This window comes from Dermacentor silvarum, chromosome 3 (assembly GCF_013339745.2).
Source record: "Dermacentor silvarum isolate Dsil-2018 chromosome 3, BIME_Dsil_1.4, whole genome shotgun sequence".
NCBI classification, from domain to species: domain Eukaryota; kingdom Metazoa; phylum Arthropoda; class Arachnida; order Ixodida; family Ixodidae; genus Dermacentor; species Dermacentor silvarum.
In genome coordinates this window covers 155,283,447-155,303,628 of record NC_051156.1, presented here as the reverse complement: position 1 = coordinate 155,303,628, position 20,182 = coordinate 155,283,447, and the positions used below count along the sequence as shown (strand labels likewise).

Sequence of the window (20,182 nt, the reverse complement as noted above, 5' to 3'; positions counted from 1 at the left end):
CTAGGTTCTGGTGGTTTGTATGCGTAGACAAAAAACACCGCATATCCTCGGGGTGAATGATGATGAGTGGGCGAAGCTCCGGAGGGAATCATCGGTAAACCGTGAATCTTCCGTGTAATTCGCCCAGTCTCGCCGCACTAAATCGAACGATTGACTTCCACCAATGACACGCGCCATATGTGACGTCATTCCAATTTAGAACAGCGCCCTTCATTATAATTGCACCATCTCCTGCTTAAGGGGACGCTAGCACAAACGCGTTAGAAACGTGCAGTACTCTCTAGTAAGGGGGAGAGGCAACAGCGTCTTACGCAGCCGTTTACACACGCCGGAACGTGCACCCCGTTTGCCGACGCCATCACATGACTGCTGAGAGAGTATAACACCCATATTCATAAACGCTCCTCGACTTGAACTTGACTTGCCACCGCCTTGGCAGCGCGTTCGAACGCAGTTGCCAAGGCGGTGGCAAGTCAAGTTAAGTCGAGGAGCGTTTATGAATACGGGGGTAAGGCGGAGAGGCCACAGCGTCTTACACCAGCTTCTTACACGGGCCGTAACGCGCTAGCGCAAACGCGTTAGAAACGCGCAGTCTTTCGTTAATGTTGGGTACTTATTGTCATCGTGGTGGGTGTGGCCATGTGCGCTTCGTGGCGTACTGGTTAGCGCCGCGCGTTCGGAAGCGAGGGGTCCCTGGTTCGATTCCGCGCTACGGACACAACTTTCGTAATTTTTTTTTCATAAAATGTAGACGTGGCTACCTACTACGACGACGACTACTACTACTACTACATACTACAGAGGAGGGACAGACCCACACCCTAAGGAGCTTCGCCCCTAAAAAGATCGTGGCCACCCCAGAGCTCACGTCCGGCTGGTCCCGGTGATAAAAATGGTGATAAAAGCGTATGGCCCGGTATACCCCAGCTGTGCTTAATTGGGAGAAGGGTCCAAACGTATTGTGATAAAAAAAAATGTAACAGTTTCGCCCGAAAGGGGAAGCATCAATTGCGATAGCAAATTAGTAAAGAGCCATACGGAGTAGGGATAATAGTTTTATCGGCTGCATGAGCTTGCACACATCCGCTTATTAACTGAATTAACAAGCGTGGTATCAGCGCGCACAAGCAAACACTCGATGACCACGGACAACCACTATCAAAACGCTGGCGTGCACAAGCGCGGCCGCAGCAGCGAGCGAAGGTTCGTGCGGTCTATCGCTTCAACGAAACTGAGCGGCGAAAGCACAGCGCATACAAAGGTCAGAGCCGTGGGGAGATCGCTTTCAAGATGCGGTGCGCGCGACAGCCTGCACCGACGCAAAGTACAAGTGTGCAGTTGTTGGCAGACTAGAAGCTGCCACGCTGCCTTCCCGGTTTCCTCTTTTCGCGTGGGAGATTGAGTCGCCAGTGCCCCTTGCGCCCGGTTGCAAGATACGCATTTGGTGCCGCAGCACAACGTCGCCCCCCTCCCTCCCATACCCCAACGGCTTTCGCGCGACGGAAGAAGTGGCGTTCGCTCTCCGCCGTGCGTTCGCTTTCCGTGAAAGCGCGCGTCCCCCGTGCGCTTTCACTCGCACATATGGCGCGCGGCGAGGATTTTATCACCCTTGGGCTTTATACGCAACCTCACGGCGGCGATGGCGACGGCAGAAATCCGTTTGAAGTGTCCATATATTTCCTATCGCAATAAAAATATCGTACTAACAAGAAGTAAAACCGGAATAGACACTGTTTAGTATGGAATGCGGTTTGATGTCACGGGCTCTATAAGCAAACCACGCAAACTTATCTCCGTTGCCTTCCACCTGTGTAATGGGTAGGCCGCGTGTGGTGAGGATTGCGGAAGAACAGCGCGCCTATGAAGAACACCGTCGTGAGCAGAAGCCGGAATGTGCGCGGTGACGGCGAGCAGCACGTAATACGGATGGAGATCGTGCTGCAACCGCCAAGCGCATGCGCCTTTGGCTGGATCACCCCAACCGACTGACTGCACTCCCATCGTAATTGTGGGGGATATCAACAAAGACGTGTCTCAGCCAGATGGAAAGTGGTTCGTGGCGTTTCTCTTGGAAAGGTTCGTCATTCGATATTACACAAACATCAATGTGCCCATGCCGCATCATCGGTCGTGTATAGAGCTCACATACAGCTCCGCAGGTCATCCATCGTCACAAAGTGGAATGGCTGATTTTTTTTTTTTTTTTGGAGTACTCAAGTTTTCTTGCACATTTTTACGGCACTTCCTGCACAGCCTCAGCAATTAGGTTGGTGCTCAAAGAACAGTCTTTACACTTGCATGTTGAGTGACCTTCTTCAGTTTATGTGAAATCTTGCACGACTATGAGATGCCGGCTATCCTTAGTCATTCCTGAGGAGGTTTGCCTGAGCTTTACATACTGCTCCTGCAGAATCTTTTTAACAGATCTTCAGCATTTAAAACGTGCCGTTGCATTTTGCGGCCTGCTTCGGTCAAGCACCCCGATTTCTTCCGGAATACACGTTTCTTCGTGATGTCAAATTTTTACTGCATTATTAAAACACAAGTTAGCAAAGTGCTTCACAATCTTGGATAGCGCAGACTTAAAGGACACAAGGCGGCTTATTACACAGATTATACATCTACCAAATGCTATTATCATCAAGAAGCCATATTTCGCCATGATCTGGTAAATCACATGTGACTTCTAGTGGCTCGAAATGCTCTAGCACAGCAGTTCAGAACAATAAAAGTACATTAAAAGCATGAAACTAGAAGGTATTTACGTCACTGCGAATAAATATTAAGTCTTCAACATATCTGAAAATTTTTTCACTTATTGCCTTACAATGTATTCGAGTAGGACCTATCCAGTTTGGCCGCAAAGATGTCTCTCACTATGAGTGTGATTCAAGAGCCAATGCACGTGCCTTTTCCTAAAGGTAAAGTTTGCCATCTCAATGCAAGAAAGTTGCATAAAAAGAAGCATTCCTAAATAAGTAGCGGATGCATTCTGGAAACCGCAAAGCTGCGGAGTTGATACCTTGATCATGTGATTTCGCGCTTTTTCGGAGTTTTTTATGGTATCAGCGTGGTTTGCGTTAAAACACAATCAAAGGACAAGCCAAGCAACTACGTGGGAATGACAATATTGATCACGTTGTGAAAGCCATCTGTTATCACAAAAATATCTTCTTGGCGTCTTTTTAAGCGTCCTGAAGCAGAATGTACACATGACGTTTGGATTAATAATGGCAGAGTAAAGGTCCCTCCCACCATTTTTACCAAAACGAAATCTTACATGATTAAATCTTGATGTTCCATTTCTTGTTAGAAGTCATGTGCATGTGCTAGACTGTCAGCTTGTGTGATAACATCATGTATGTCTGCTTTTTTTTCTGTTTCCATCAATGACCTGTTTAACTCTCTTTCACATGACGCGATATTATCCTGCATTGCAGAATCCATAAAAGCACATATACGAACATATTATCTTCTAAAGTGCTCCAGGTGTGTCAAATAGTAATAAAGATTAGATTGTGCAGATCTCAGACAATGCGGGAATCGATGTTATGCGAAGCATTTTGCAGGTACTTGGATAGCCCGAATTGTGTGGGGTTCCGCAAACAGTTACCAATGCGTTGGTGCAAATTGAGTAATTTTGTGTGTGGAGTGAGTAGCGTGCGTGTGTGCGATGACAGCAACACGACAACGACCACATCGAAGACGATCGTATGGCAGGAAAGACATGATTTGTACGCCGGTTCAAAGGGAGCTCACGACATGGCGATTGTTCGGCTCTACATGGCTAGTGGACGAGCGTAAGGCGAGATAAACATGGTTTGCCACGTTATTAGCAACTACGTGTTAGGCAATCTATCCATGTCATGTACAGGGTGTTCATTTTTAAGTTTTACGCAATTTTCATAAATCGCCTTTGGCAGGTAGCATAATTCTTGTCACTGAGCAGGGTTATTCGATGAGGCGGACATTAGTAGCACGAGCAATCGAAACACATATTCAAATAATTAACAAAAATTATCTAATTAACTTCTTAGTTCATTACTTTACGACACATTGCCATTTACGAATTGTAGCCGGTGAGCTTGTCAGGCGTATCCACTTGGAATGAATTTCCAGAATTACACCAGCTTGGAGATATGCGCCATGAAACTCGCCGTAAATATGCACTGTTGTTCCGCTTATTGTTTTTACCAAAATGCAGTTTTGTACATTGAAGCGCAAAAGTAACTGGAACGTCCATGTATTTCGTCCCAAACATTGGGAAATAATATTTCGAAGCTAGTGTCATCCCGGAAATTTATTTCAAGTGGATGAGTCTTGCAAACTCAACGACTACAATTCGTAAATTTTGACATGTGTCGTAAAGAAATTAACTAGGAAGTTCATTAGTCAATTTTTGTTAATTAGTTATATATGTGTTTCCATTTCTCGTGCTGCTAATGCCCGCCTCTTCGTATAACCCAGCTCAATGCTAAGAAATATGCTACCTGCCACAAGCGATTTTAAAAAATTCCGTAAAGCTTAATTTTGAACACCCTGTATATACCGATAGCTTGAAATGTGTAGGTTACTTGTATGGCTTGAAAATTTTTACAAAAATATACCTGCTTTCTCAGAACATTTATGCGTTATGCAAGGCATTTAGTTGCTCTTGCTGGTTTCCTCTGTAAACTGTACGAGGCACGGTTTTTGTACTTCGTTGAGTATGAATCATGTTAGTAGTCATGAGCGATAAATGTTTAATCTGTTTGGGTTCTTTCCAGCATTTGTAGAAAGTTACTCATTCCAGCGCTCCAAGGTGTTATATTGCCATCATTCCAAATGTTTTGCAATCTCCTAAACCAACTAGCATGAGGTACGAACTTCAAATTCCGGGGAAATAGGAATAATGTTTTGCGTAATACGCTGCGAAACGTTTATGTAGTTGCTTTAAATGTAACGTTATAAATAATTACTGAACGCTTGTTTCCCCCCCCCCCCATTTTTGGTCGTCAAACGAGGCTCGCAGTTGGTTTCGCCGGAGTCTTTCGTCTACTAAACAAGGCACCGTGTTCATATTTGGGAAAAATTAGGACCTAGGTATGGGTAATGTCTAGGCAACGTTCGTAGTAGCTGGGCTAAGTGCGCCTTTTTAAATATATTACGTATTCAAGGGGACCGGAGCGTTATTGTCGTGTGTTAACGAGTAGCTTAAAACTTACACCAGTGCCCTGGAATAATTACAATAACAATCAAGGTAATATTTTGCAAACGTAAGGAGAACGCTGCACCAAGTTAGTGTGCGATGTTAAATGCGTGTTGATCAAATACAGCCTTCGGGGAAAACTTTTGAAATGAAACAAAAAACAATATCCTAAGCAAGCCTTCGAAAGCGTCAATCTGCCGTTATCAGCTATGTTTCAAAAATTATCAAGAGAACTGTGCATTTCGCAAGCATTATAATTAGAAGAAATGGGCGCAGCTTAAGTGTAATGTGTTGCCAAGTGTTAACGTTTGTGGCTTAGTTAGGAGCGTTATGAAAAATTATTGAACATTTGTTTCGGGGGAAGGGGGGGGGGGGGGGGGCTCTTTTTTATTTTGAAAGTTCACCCAATGGCATAAACCATTAAATATAACAATGTTGTCTTAATAAACATAATTAAATAAATAATAATTAAATAATTAATTTTAATAATAATTAGGTCTTAATGGGAGTCTTACTGCGTGATATGTATATTGGTTTCGCCTGGTGTCCTTAGTGAACTAAACGAGGTAGCTTCTTTATGTTTGGTCACAATAAGGACGAATTAATGGGCGGTGCGCAGGCAGAGTTCTAAGCTGGTACGTAATTCAGGAGACTGTGGTAATAAATTGCGTATGTAATAAATTACGTATGTGTGTGCTCTAGAGCGTTATGAGTGTGTCTAGCGAACGGGGCAGAATATAACCCGTTGCCCTGGCAGAACTACAAATGCCACCGAGATCACATTTAGCGGGAATGGGTGGAATGCGAAGAAAATATCTGTGCGATTTTAAATGAGTTCGATAGAACACAGGTTTTAGAAAAAAAAGTGTCGTAGTCAAGTTTTAGAAGTTGGGATGTGGCCACTATATTATGCTTCCCGTTGCCACTACGTAGCTGTAGGTTACACGTTTATATTTCGTGAAAATGGAAGGGTTGGTCGTAGTAATTGCTATGTCTGACAAAATGTCTACGTTCCTTGCCCAGTTAGAAGTGTTGCAAATAATTAGAGTACCCCCGTTTGTTACCTATTTTTATGCGTCATAAGACGTTCATAGCTGGTTACTGCGAGGCTCTCGGTGAACTAATGAAGGCACCTTGGTTATATTTGGCGTAAATAAAGAGAACGTTATGGGTAATGTGTAGGCTAAGTTCAAAGCGAGGAGACAAATTACAACATTGCAGTAAATTACGCATGCAAGCGTTCCGGAACTTTATCAGTGTGTTTTAAGAACAATGCACAATTTATCTCTTTGCTCTGGGAGAACTGGGAACGAAACCGAGGTCACATCTAGCAAAAATAGGGAGGCGGGGTGGGGAGAAGGAGGGAATGCTTGGCTGATGTTCTGGTGAAGTCAATTGCGTGTTGATTAACTACTGGCATTCTTAATTCCTAACAATAAGTACTCGTAAGCGTTACACGCGGGCAAGATTTCAAACGGAACCGTCATATAGGGCAACCTTTATCAGGTGTAATTACAGGAAAATAAACTCTTATTTCAACTGCTCGAAAGAACAGCTGCATTGGAAATTCGCTTGTAAATCTGCAAGGTCGCAAATATCTGCTGACGCTTTTTGTTTTCTTGTGAATATTGTAAGTCTTTTGTGTTTACTGTTGTAATGGTTGTGTATAACCTCGACAGTATTGACAGCGGAGCTGTTTAAGCTCTTGGTTAGGCCGCGTAGCGCGAACAAAAAACTGCGCCTGGCGATTACGTCACCGCGCGTTGCCTAGCAACCACCTCGCGGAGCGGCGTGTTCTGCGCCTCCTCTCCTTACCATGCACATTTTGCCTTGACATGGGACGTTAAGGAGAGGGAAGGAGAACATGCGCGCACCGCGCGCTATGCTCGGGAAAGCGAATAAGAAAGTTAGAGCGAGAGAGAGAGAAAGAAATTGTAGCAGCCCCAACGAGCCAACGAGCAGAGCTGCTGCCGACGCCGTCCGCGTTTCCCCGAGTTCAGCCGAATGCGCGCGGTGTCCGTGACTGCAGCCGGCGCCTCTGGCGGCGGCTTGGCAGGTTTCGACCAGCCACGCCCGGGCAAGTGTGGAGACGCAGCTTGGCCGTGACGTCACCAGGGAGATAAAGCTCGGAACCACCGCGACGGCGGCAGAACTCTCGCTGACTCTGTGGCGAGTACATGCAGCCTTGACATGGGACGACCAAAGAAGATCCGGACACCCGAAGAAGAAGCCGCGCGGCCAAGAGCGAATCTGTGCGTCCGTCGGCGGCGAGCCGATTCAGAATACCGTGCCTAGCAGCACATAGCATTCCCTAGAAAAACTTATCCAAGCCTAGTAAAACCTGGAAGAAGCTAGGTCCATCACCAGCTCAGCTGTTTACTCCAGCCTTGCACCACTAGTGAAAGCTGCCCACATTTTATTGCCTTGACCAGCGATACATTTGTGCTTTATTGACTTATACAACAATAGCATCATTTGTTGAATTATGAAAATTTTCGCAAATTTATATTCTTATATGGGCTGCATTGCTGCTACTGTGGGGCGTCAGACTTCTGTCAGGCACTAATTGCCTTTCGTCACTTCAACATCTTGAGATTTAATATAATCTCAGGGCATAGATTCAAATAATGTTTAGTTCCACCATGGTTGCACCTTCTTCGAACAATTCAGGCGTACCAGATGATCCTCGACCACGCAGCACGCCACAGTCTCCTTCAACGGCTGGTGCTTCTGAAGGAGCCACTCAACTTATGTCGTCCCTCTTCGCCATCGGCGTCTGGTGAGAACTGTGCCACTGGAACCACGCTCAGGCGCCGGCACGACAACTGCGTCTTCCGCGTCACGTCATTTCATCGATGACAAACAATCTCTCGCCACGATGATGGCCACATCAAATTCACAACCAGTGAGCCTGCTACTTCTCAGCGACGACCACTTGGTATCCACGCCAGCGCATACCACCGCGTCGGTGAACGCTCCACTCGAATCGCCTGGTATCCCCGGTCCAAGTCCTGGAGATAGTACAGCCATTATCAGTGCCTTTGCGGATGTAAATATGCATACCGGTGCGTCTGTTTTCAGCGACATTCCGCGGCAACACAATGGTGAGACTGGTGCGTCGGCTATCACGCGCACTGCACTTCCTCGCTAAGCCAGTGTCCTTCCCGTGGCACCCTTGCCTTCTGATCCCCACTCACAGTGCACCGGAGCTGTCTTGGTTCACGCGCCCCCAATACACTGGCTTGACGGTTCATCCAAAAGCTGCATCCTCGGCTCGCGCAACTGGCGATGGAAAGCCTCTTGCCTACCGCAGACAAAGGTCCCGCGGCCCCCGTTCCTTCAGTCTCGTCGGCTGTGCCACTGCATTAGCAGGCGCCCGAGTAGACGCTGCTGTCACGCACCTGGGAAGCAATTGCGCCGTCGAGCACTTCTTACCAAGCGCAACTAAAGTTCCGACCACGGCGGCATGGTTACATGTTTTGAGCAAGCCGGATTCCGTCACAGCGACGTTACCACCCGCAGCAACCTACGGCCAGCCTGCCTTCTCCGGGTTAAAGAAACAGGTACGTATTGCCTGCTTGGATACTGGAAGTCTGTGATAGCTGCACATAGTGCAACATCCATCTTCCTTGAGCTCTCTGAAACACGGGAGCCAGCGACTTCACATACAGTATCCCACGCCCGTGAGGACCTCGTCCGTTGCCGCACTTCCAAGCCAGACCACTGGAGCATTTGAATACCACACATCCTCAGCCTCCACCACTTTGACCTCGATCGTATACTGACTCCTCACCCCTGGAATGTCAAACTACATAGCTGCATTGCATAGCTCCCTAACGCCGTACTCTTTTCTATATATCTTCCGTGTGCCCGCATGTATATACATCTTATTTTCCGCACCTTTACTTTTACACGAACTGTCAGTTCGCGCTAGGCGAAGGCCCCTGTAACGCCGCCGTTAATGTAGTGGCAACGAAAAGGAAGTTCGCTAGGCATGGGGAGGGGAACGCGCTCGGCGCCCGGCTTCACCGTCGCGATATTCATCAATTCCCCAGCCGTGCTTGACGCGCCACCATCCATGGCCAGGCCGGCTTCTCAGCTGCCACACATGAATAGCTTGTGGTGATGAGTATCTTTGGAAGTAGTGGGCTGAGGCTGCGGCAATGGCGTACCTCTCGGTCACTTTGACTAGCAAGCAGGTTAGCGCAGTGGTTAATGAGTAAGCTTCTGACGGTTCAAAGTAGCGGTGCCAGAGGGTACCACCGAGTGGATGGGGTGGCGCAGGTGCATTACAGGCCTGTAGTCGCTGGCTTTACTCCTCCTCCACAGAGAATGTTTTGGTGAAGGCAACGGCTGCAGATGTGACGCGTCACCGAAATAATCAGTGAATGTATGGGTAACACACATCGCTTGATTTTTCCATTTGACCAGCACTACGATACTGGTGCTGGAGTTTGTGGATTATATTAGGCACAAATATACGTTAGGAGGGGGTGGCATACGTTATAGGTCGTATCGCCTCTCGGCAGACAGTTTTGAGCCGGTCTCAATCCTTGATATTGTAAGGCGTTAAAACTGGGCGTGAAAGAGCTTTTGAGGTTTTAAAATTGACCAAACTACTAACTAGCCTTACGGGAACGACCACCACGGTTATTCTCGGTGATACACCAGAACAGGTGCAGATTGGGAACTGTTTTTGTTTTTTGCGCAGAACTGAACAACCAGGCTGCACAGACCGAGGTATTCATCGTTAACTCAAGCACGCGGATCTCTTGATGCTTCACCTGTCAAGTTCAGCTACGTTTCTGCCTGTACGATGCAGCGTCTGCATCTTCGATTGGTATTTCGTATTCATGCATTTTTCCTTAGTGACCGAGAGTGTCTGTGCACCAGAAGTGACCGGAAGTCCTGTCTCTAGATAAAGCAAATGATGCCACACTGTGACATCATCTTCATTCATAGGAGAGAACGCACTTGTGATGCTAACCAGTTTATATAGCAGAGGGAACAGGTCGGCATTGGCCAATAGCGGTTCCAAAAAAAATAGCCCTCTGAGATTTTGCATTCCACAATAAAATGTTCCCGTTGTTTTAGAGCGCAACTCTGAGGCACCCGTTCCTGCGGTGAGCGTCGGCGTTGTCCCTCGTAACCGAGCGAACGAGCACATCGAAGGATGAAAGCGAACGAGGAGCACAGCTGGAGATGAAAGAAGGCGATAGCGAAGAGAGCGCGAAGAGGAGGGTGCAGCGGAACCATGAGGAGGAAGGCGGAGGAGGAGAGCATGGCGAAAGCGCGAGAAGAAAAGCGTGGTGCCGCGCAAGACAGGGCTTGCGGCGACGATGGCTACGAAATGGCACCAGAGTAGCGCGCGTCGTTTTTATGGAAACAAAGCGCTGCATGAGTGGAGGTCTGTCTGCGGCGGCTGCTGTGAATTGCACCAACGTGTCACCCACGCGCTGCCTCTCGCGATCTCCCATTAGCGAGGCAGTCGTGCCACACTTCGCTCGGTTTGCAACGTGCCACACGAGATAGATTGTCCGCGTCAGCCAATATATCGCGAAATGAAAACACGTACAGATCGAGCTGCGCTTAAATTGCGCATTAGGAAGTATCGTAATTATCAGTGAAGGTTTTTACCGAGGCCAACTGAGAACTAACGGCTATCGCAAAAGTACGCCAAAGTGGCGCAGAAATTGAACGGAAAATGAAGCCAGTGTATGGCACGATGATGACTGAGTAGTCGACGTGATCGTAAAACATAGCACGTATGTTGCGAGAAGGATTGTGACTTCGCTTATACCACCACCCAGAACGGCCATATGTGGGTCCAAAGTTTAAAAGTTTGACGGAAATCCATCTGCTGCTACAAATTCTCGCTACTGTAATCACTAAACTTTTAGTTGCATCTGTGACGAGGAAATAGATGACCGGTAAAACGAGCAATCGCAGGGAATTGTGGGGCGCGCCGTCTGCTGGCAGCTTCTGGTTCGACGGAAGACGCGCCCGACGCGGCTGCATGCCCGGCGCACATGTTTTTTCTGCATGGTTTTGACTGTCAGTCGTGCGAATCTTTCCGTCCTCTTTGTCGACCAGCAATGTCGTACCATTTACGAAGCTGATCTCTAGGTTTCAGTCCACTCTGGGCGCGACGATGACAAGCCAAGAAAGGCAAGGATAAGCTATTCAGGCCGCCTTTTTTGTTTCTGACACGTTTTGCTCTACGACACTTGCCGCTGCTTGGACGCACCGTCACTGACTGCTCTGCCTGCGGGTCAGTCAGACAAGTGACGAAGTTATCTTCATCGATAATTTATCAAGCATATAGAAGCATTATTTAGGAAATCGGGTGCTGAGGCCATGGCTACAGCAGTCTGGTAAATGCATGCTGCTTTGTGATCGTAGCTAAAAACCGATATCGTCGGTATAACGGTGCAGCTAGCACTGAAAATGTTTGATCATTTTACGCTCTGTCAACAGCATTTCTCGGTCACGCGGATCTCTTGATGCTTCACCTGTCAAGTTCAGCTACGTTTCTGCCTGTACGAGGCAGCGTCTGCATCTTCGATTGGTATTTCGTATTCATGCATTTTTCCTTAGTGACCGAGAGTCACTAAGTTCATTTGGGCTTTAATTGTGCATGTCTTGTTTGCGCTAAAATGGCATCCACATAAGTGGAGAGCTTGAGAAAAGGTGGATGTAGAAGGAGAGGGGGTTAATCTGGGGATTACTACGGGCTTTGCACTCTACAACGCAGCGTGACGGCAGTTCTGAAAGTTCATAGGCAGATACCCTTACTACAATTGCCCACAACACACAAGTTCACTGTGGCGGCGTTAAAGGGAGTAGTATACTTCTGTGTGTGTGCAGAACACATATGTGAAAATTATGCCTACAGAGGCTAAGTTTAAGAGCACTGGACTTCTTTCGTATTTTCATTGCAGTCATCATCATCATTGTGACCGAGAGTTCTAGGTTCATTTGAAGAGGTACTTTGTTGGACGTTTTCGCTTTTTTTTTTCAACAATGACCGTATCGCCGACATATATAACGGCTGCGCATTATCTTTATCTGTGTTGAAGGAGCTAAGGTGGGCTAGTTGGTTACGAGTATTATGTATCTATCTCGCTGTGTCCCGCTTAAGTTTGCGCCGTAAAACCATGTGTCATAAAACATCTATATGTACATGCGAGTACTGAAATAGTTCTGGTTGCCTGAGTCAATGTTAGAGAAAGAAATGTCTTGGGGAATCATTCCGTGTCGGCCCTTACACAGCTAATCACCACCTGATAAGTGGCACTGTACGTTTATTTTCTTTTTGTACACGGATAGTCTCTCCCTTTTTACAGTTTCGCCTTTTTACAGCCATGCCTCTGATGCTTGTGCACAGCTGACTCAGCAAAGGATGCTGCGAGGCAGTAGTTATATGCGTTTACCTTTAACGTTTGAATTTGAGCAACCAACGGCTGAACAGCCGATCATGGTTTTGCTAGGCACCTGCAACCGGGTAATCTTCGAGTGTGACAGAGCCGGTCTGCAAGCGCATCAATAAGCTTCAACGGCGAAGCGGTGGCGGCGGCTGCGCTGCCTCGAACTGGAAGCCGCCAGCAGACTGCGCATCCCAGAATCCCTCGTTCGATTACGGGTCACCTATTGAACTGCATAATCTCGACAGAAACATTGAAGAACACGCGCAGGCAGAGATATTTCGGGGCGCTGAAAAGTGTCATCAAAAATCAACTGAACCTAGTTCGAATATGAAGTGTGAAAAATTAAACACGGTAGGCTAACTTGAAATACCGACATCAGCGACTTCGTAATAACAAGGTAAGAACGGATTCTAGCGTTCTTTTATTTTTTTTTTTCAGAGTATCATTTCCACAGCAACAGAATGAAACGAGTTATACGTATTATGCTTATAATGTTCTGTTTATTCTCTGCTATTCGGTTGAGCCGATGTATCTGGCCTGCATTCCTAAAGATGGGCAAATCTATTTTCTTAGTGATTGCTGACTTACCAATGATGATGATTTCAGCTTCCAGAAGTGAGGTGATTTTGCGTCTAATGTGGCGGGAGAGAGAGAGAAGAAACTCAAAATACCTAGTTTTTGGTATAGTTGGCTGATACTTGCTTAAACTATTGTAGTGCTACTAAAACAGATGCAACGAACACAGGATCGGACGCAACGGGTGCTCACTCACAACTGACTTTTATAAGCAAAAGAAGGACGGATAACATCAGCTAGAAGTGATATGTGGTTGAGAGTGAAATGTTGTGGTTTTTATTTTATTTAATTAATTTATTTCTTTTTTTCCCGTAATGACAGTGTGCGCATGTTCTGTTTTTTTTATTATTATTATTATTGCGTTACTTTGCCCTACGGCATCGAAACGAAAAGGTAACACTTCATTATGAAGCTCTGTCTCCCGCATAAAGTGTAAAACTATTGCACGTTTTCTGCTGGTCGTCTAGGGGACTGTAATAAATCACTTGCGAGTGCAGCGCCCATGGCATGTGGTCCTGTGAACTTTAATTGTGCATGTCTTGTTTGCGCTAAAATGGCATCCACATAAGTGGAGAGCTTGAGAAAAGGTGGATGTAGAAGGAGAGGGGGTTAATCTGGGGATTACTACGGGCTTTGCACTCTACAACGCAGCGTGACGGCAGTTCTGAAAGTTCATAGGCAGATACCCTTACTACAATTGCCCACAACACACAAGTTCACTGTGGCGGCGTTAAAGGGAGTAGTATACTTCTGTGTGTGTGCAGAACACATATGTGAAAATTATGCCTACAGAGGCTAAGTTTAAGAGCACTGGACTTCTTTCGTATTTTCATTGCAGTCATCATCATCATTGTCGTCCTTCCATAAACAGCTGCTCTGGATCGGCGTGCATAAGAGCGTGAATCCGCAGATTGGATTCCCGATCGAGGTTAAATAGAAAATCGCTCGCGCACCTAGCTTCGCGTGCAAATGTGGCGTCCTAGGGTTTCAAAACTATTCAATTCTCCGCTACTGGGTTTCTCTCAAAGCACCTGTTTTTCTTTGGCACGTTATAACCTAACTGTTATATTTTTTTTTCTCGTGCAGTATGCCAAAACATTACGCAGAAGCTCTGGACCTTGCGTATTGCAGCTTGCGGCGAATCTTCTCCCGTATAAAAGGAGGCCTGCGTGCGATGGCTATTTACTTTTTGAAAAAAGCCAGACGGTCTTCGAAAGCAGTGAATTAGATGAAAACTGACTTTTTTTTTGTCACCCGCGTCCGACACTAAAGTTTAATGTCTGTCAGCTGTCTCGCTTCACGTCAGAACTAAATTTGTGCATTTGCAGACGGCATCCACTAGGCGTCTTGATGTGCACTTCGTGCCACGGTGAACGTGCTTCAGTGGCGCGTGCTAACCGCTCGCGAGAAGAAGAAGAGAAAGAAGACGCCGAGAGATGACACGGACGGCTCCCTCGTTGCAGCAGTCCTCAAGCGCGGCGGTCAACCCGACCACGAGCCTGTGGACGACAGTTGGGGCGGCGACCGACACGCGTGCCGTGTCGGCGGCGTTCACCACCGATTCCCGCAAAACGTCGGCAGCGTCGGCGCAGGGCCACGCTCCCGCGGTGAAACACAGCCCGGATACGTCGCTGCGTTGGTCCCAGTCGCGCAGCCGGGCCGAACATTTGCCGACGGTGCAGCAGAGCCGGGGGTCCTCGGACGCCAAGCGACTCGCCTCGATCGCTGCCCCGTGGGCCGGTTCGCTGAGCGTGGGCTCTTCCGTGGGGTACTCACTGCCGGCTGCCCGCAGCCTCGTGCGCGTCAGGGACAATACGACGGAGTACTTCCACATCAGCGACAAGGAAATCTTCTGGTAACACGCGCTTCTATGTACGCCGCTCATAAACCATGAAAACGTGAGAGCAACGTCTAAGGGTCGTGCGAATGTTCGATAGTCCGTGTACAAATTGAATAGCCCTTGTCATTCTAATTGTATTTGAATGAAGAATTAACTCGTCGATGTTGTCGAATATTCGTTTCTGGTCGAATATGTCGGATCATCAGGGGAGAGACCGACACAAATTTGGACCCTTCCGAATTACTTTGCTGCAGGAGAGCAGCGGATGCTGAATAGAAGTACCAGTTCTTCAGCGAACGCATAAAGCAGCCAAGGATTTGATCGCTCAAAAGAACCCTAGGTTAACAGAACATACAGTTGTGAAGTGCATTACATTAATGCTTTTTTGTTTAACGATCTTGGGATGGTAACACTATTTTTTAAGCTTAGACGCTTCGTTCTACGTCACGGCGCTCCCCGTGAAGAACTCCTGAGCAACCAAGGCCGCATCTTTCTTGCCGATGTCATTCAAGAACTTCTCACTGGATGCCGCGTTATTCATCGCTGTACCACCGCATATCTCCCGCAAACAAACGGCTTGACAGAGCGCTTTAACCGAACTCTTGGCGACATGCTTTCGATGTGTGTCGCCTCCAACCACACCAACTGGGACCTCATCCTGCACTATGTCACGTTAGCCTACAATAAGGCAACGATAGGCATTTTCTCCCTTCTTTCTGCTATATGGCTGAGAACCGTCATCTCCCATTGACACTATTCTTACTTACCTTCCCGACCGATCAGAGGGTACACCGCTTTCCGAAGCCACCCGGTATGCAGAAGAATGTCGGCAACTAGCACGCTCACTTACAACGCAAGAACAAGCGCTACAGAAATTTCGTCAAGACGACAGGCCCCCACCACTAGTTTGCGCTGAACACTCTCGTTTGGTTGTGGGTGCCTCCTACTTCGACATTGCGCAAACACACCACAGCTCACACCCATAACACACCCCACCACACGGCAATGGGAGGCAGCGCTGTCCAGCTCCGACTCGACGGACCAGCTCAACCTGGTCAGCCGAGCGAGAAGGGCAGCTAAGGCCGCTGGACTCCTGGACTGAGGGGGACACCCACTGCAGAGCGGAGGAGCTACCGACGCTCGCGTGTTCTTTTGATTAAAGTTTATTCTCTCACTCTCTCTCTCACGTGTCTCCTTCAAGTTTGTCTCCAGATACCATGGACCCTACCGGGTCCTACAGCAAACTTCTCCGGTAAACTACTTCATCGAACCTCTCACGCCCCCTACGGACCTGCGTCGCCGAGGCCGCGAAACTGTGCAGGTAGATCACATCAAGCCGTATCACGAGCCCTTTGTCCTCACGACGCCTTAGGCCTCCTGTGTGGCTCCGTCTTCAGCGAGGGGGGAAGTTGTAAGGAAGAAGAGCACCGTGCAGAGCTCCGCAGCCGGATAGCCAGCGCTATACGCAAGTGGGGCTCGGGCTAGACGCTGTTCCTGGTGTGACTGGCTAAGCCTACGTTGTTGCGTCAGCGTCACTCGTGTCCTCCACAGCCTTGTCGGACTTCTTTGTCATAGTATAAAGGGCTCATCTGCCTGATTAGCGTACTGCGCATATTGACGCGGCAATTTTTGGTAAGTGTTCTTCCATAACCTGACGACAACGCGTATTGTGGATATGTAAGAAAAACACAAGGTGTGTTACTGTATACATTGGACTGATCACTAGCATACATTGTCAGTACTCCGTCATCGGGTCATATTCCTCTCTTCAGTTCCCCCTAACTCTGTAACCATTTGTCTCGACGGCGGTGTAGCAGACCAGATACGAGCGTCTCCGGCCTACATATTATCTATCCGTATCATAAAATTCCTCTCTCACTCAGGTTCGACTCGCTTCTCCTGCTGGGCGCCGTGTTCGGATCACTCTGCGCCTGCTTCGTGGTACACTGGCTGGGCCGGCGCAGGATGCTGGCGGTGGGCTGCCTCGGCTCGCTGGCCTCTTGGTTGGTAATGGCCGCTGCCTCTGCCGACTCCTTCCACCTGCTCGCGGCTAGGGTGCTCGGAGGACTGTGCACCGGTGTCGTGTCGCTCGTGGTGCCCGCCTACATCTCCGAGGCAGCCCCCGCCAAAGACCGTGGGAAGACGGTAAGCGAGTGGGCCACATGGCGCTCGGGTTGTTGGTTGGGCCACTTAAGCATCTCAAAGCATTTGATTGGTCAGTCTATGTCAGAATGTCTATAGACTTACATCTGTATTTGGCAATAGACTGCAGAAAGAAGAGTTTGCAGCTATAACGGTGCAGTTGTAAGTTATGCCCTTAGCCCATATCAAAAAAGTTATACATTCTCGTGCCTGTAGCATTTTCATACAGATTCTTATGTGGCCTTGATGTGCTGCAAATTGTAGTGGTACATTCGTACTAAACGCCAGAAGAGTGTGACCTTAGGAGCTTCCAAGCTGTTTCTTAAAACAGCGCCAACACACCGTTTTCACTGACACACTGCGTCGTCTGCTACCATACCTACAGCACTTACAGCTCGAGAAATTTCCAGGCTCAATATGGCGTCCCTGTAACGCACAATCGCAGCCGATATCGGAAGTTATATCTCTGCGGGATTTTCAATCAGCGCTAGACAAATTCCAGAAGCAGTGCGTTCCCAAAGAGGTCTAAGAAACATCCTTGGTGCCTTACCATCTTTTTAAACCTCCTTGTGTATTCACCCTTCCGCCACGTGCTCCTGCATTTGCACAATAACAGGGTCTTCTATCACCTCTTTAACCTTGTATATTTACGGGGGCGAAATAGTAGATGTCTGCGGGTTTCGTTCGTAAACATTGACAGCAATCCAGCTATTGGCATCGCGGTCCACCTATGACGTCCCATAATGTATTTGGCCGTGCTCTATGCATTCTTGTGTAGTCTACTCATGGTTATTGTAAAGAATTTCGCATAGGATAGCTGTTAATTACGTGCAGACATTACGTGCAGAAAAATAAGAAGGAAAGCGAGTCCATCTACGACATTTGTGTTGACAATCTGCCGACAATGTCAAACATATCCCAATGCGGACGCCGCGACTCAATCATAAACATTTTAATCGTGGGTTCTGTGTAGTGAAATTTCTGCGCAATCACCTATGGTTTAGGTCCCGAAGCGCGACTAAGGATTTTGAATACATCGCTGTGGATTAAATAGCGTTAATTTCGATCATCTTACGTTCGCTTTATTTCTTAGAAGCAGGTGTTTTCAAGTTCTGCACCTTACTTGATTGCAGTGGGCCCATTAGGGTCATTTCATTATTTTCCGTAGCACAACTTTCCGTCGGCTCAGCCAACGCGGAGGGTGACGCAGTTTATTGCTTTCAGTCATTTCAGGCTTCCTGAACACTCAGGTGCACAACATATAGCAGGTTGATAAAAAATAATTTCCTACTAAAGCAAATAATCTCATTTCGGAGGAGCAGGGCACGGAAACGCTCCAGCATGTAGGAAGAACAAACTCAAAATAGAAGCTAAGTTTCTTGGATATTTGATAATTTCTTATGATGTAGATCCTTTGTAGTAAACCTTGTTCGTAATTCTAATATATTAAGTTAACACAAAGACAAGCACACTGCCACTCTCTCAACAGGGCACGTACTGATCCAGTGCTCCGACTTCCAACTGTATATCATTGTATATCATTGTATAACATTCTATAATTAGTTTTTTATTGTGATGGCAATTATATGGACACTCTAGTCGCATTTCTGTCATCGCCATCGGCGTCACCGTGAGGTTCCGTATAAAGTCCAAGGGCGATAACACCGTCTCCGCCCGCCCTATGCTGTAGCGCGAAGGGGAGCGCGCGAGGGGAGCCGATGGTCGCGGCTCATTCTCGCCCGCGCGAAAGGGACGAAAGCGTGCAGGAGATGCGCGGTCTTCCGTCGCTTGCTAGGCACCAGGGGGCACCGTCGGAGGGGAGGGGAGGGAGGGTGGGGCGGCGTTCTACTCCGGCTGCAACTGCGTATGTGGCTTGAGAGCTATCTGCGTTGGCGCAGAATCTAGGTGCGTCAGCGGCTCGCAGCTTTCTGCGTTCGGCGTGTTCTCGCCGCTCAGTTTGCGTTGAAGCGATATCCAACACCAAGTCACTTCGCTCGCTGCTGCTGCCGCGTTTCCTCACACCAGCCTTTCAACAGCGAGTGCCCGTGGTCATCAAGTGTGATGTGTTCATGTTTGCTGTGCGCGCTGACACCATGCGTGGTAATTTAGTTATCAAGCGAATGTTTACAAGTTGATACGGGCGATAAAAGTACTATCCTTGCTTCGTATGGCTTTGTTAATTTGCTATCGCAATCGATGTTTCGCCGTTCTGGCAAAACTGCGACTTTCTTAGTTTTTATTTTTTTTTTTTTGTCTGCTCGCTATTCTGTTCAACGTTGGTGTGTATAGAATCGCAAACGCGTGATTGCCTATATATGGACGCACGTTATGAAGGCTGTAAACTGCAGGCCTCTTTATTCCCCGCAGTGCGGCGCCTACCAGACGGGCGTGGCTGCAGGAGTGCTCATCATGTACGTCTTGGGCAAGTTCGCGAACTGGTCGCAGATGGCCCTGTGGTGCGCGATGCCACCGGCGATGGCGCTCCTGCTGCTCTGGATGACCGTCGAGTCCCCTCGCTGGCTGTACGAGAACGCGCAGTACGAGGACGCGCATAAGGCGCTGAGGATCCTCCGAGGCAGCAACCTCGAGGCGGACGCCGAGTACGAGGCAAGCACTCGCACAGCGCTCTCGAACAATGACGTGGCACTGACAAAAGGGTCCCATTCAGAGCTCCACGAAAGGGTGTCGGAACCAGGAAACGGAAAATAATGAAAGCAGGCGGCAAGATTTGTGGTGAAAGGTACATGCAGGTTTAGGCGGATGGTAAAGAGGGCGAAGCAAGATACGTTAATGCTACCACCACCAGTGTAATAGGTTGCCTCTATGCCAAAGACAACGGTATAGAGGTAATGTCCGTAATGTGCATTAGAATTATTAAAGAACAAAGTCACAGGCCTGCGCGGCACACGCAGCACAGTCACAGCGTAAGCTTTTGGAGTGGCTGAAGAGTAGCAATTTCGGCACCACGCACAAAAGGGTCTTCGCGGCAGTCTCTTCGCCTCGTTTTGA

General features: G+C 47.9%; 1 protein-coding gene across 1 annotated transcript; it reads left to right on the top strand.

Moving 5' to 3' along the window:
• The first annotated feature begins 14,627 nt into the window (after positions 1 to 14,627).
• Positions 14,628 to 19,882, top strand: LOC119444920 (facilitated trehalose transporter Tret1-like). Its single transcript, XM_037709258.1, has 3 exons — positions 14,628 to 15,046; positions 16,915 to 17,176; positions 19,541 to 19,882. Exons 1-3 carry the CDS (start codon positions 14,628 to 14,630, stop codon positions 19,880 to 19,882), a joined length of 1,023 nt encoding a protein of 340 aa, XP_037565186.1.
• The last annotated feature ends 300 nt before the right edge of the window (positions 19,883 to 20,182 follow it).

Coding starts and splice junctions, on each gene's coding strand:
- LOC119444920 (XM_037709258.1), top strand. CDS start 14,628: ATGACACGGACGGCTCCCTCGTTGCAGCAGTCCTCAAGCGCGGCGGTC. Junction 15,047..16,914: donor AGCGACAAGGAAATCTTCTG/GTAACACGCGCT, acceptor TCTCTCACTCAG/GTTCGACTCGCTTCTCCTGC. Junction 17,177..19,540: donor CCAAAGACCGTGGGAAGACG/GTAAGCGAGTGG, acceptor TATTCCCCGCAG/TGCGGCGCCTACCAGACGGG.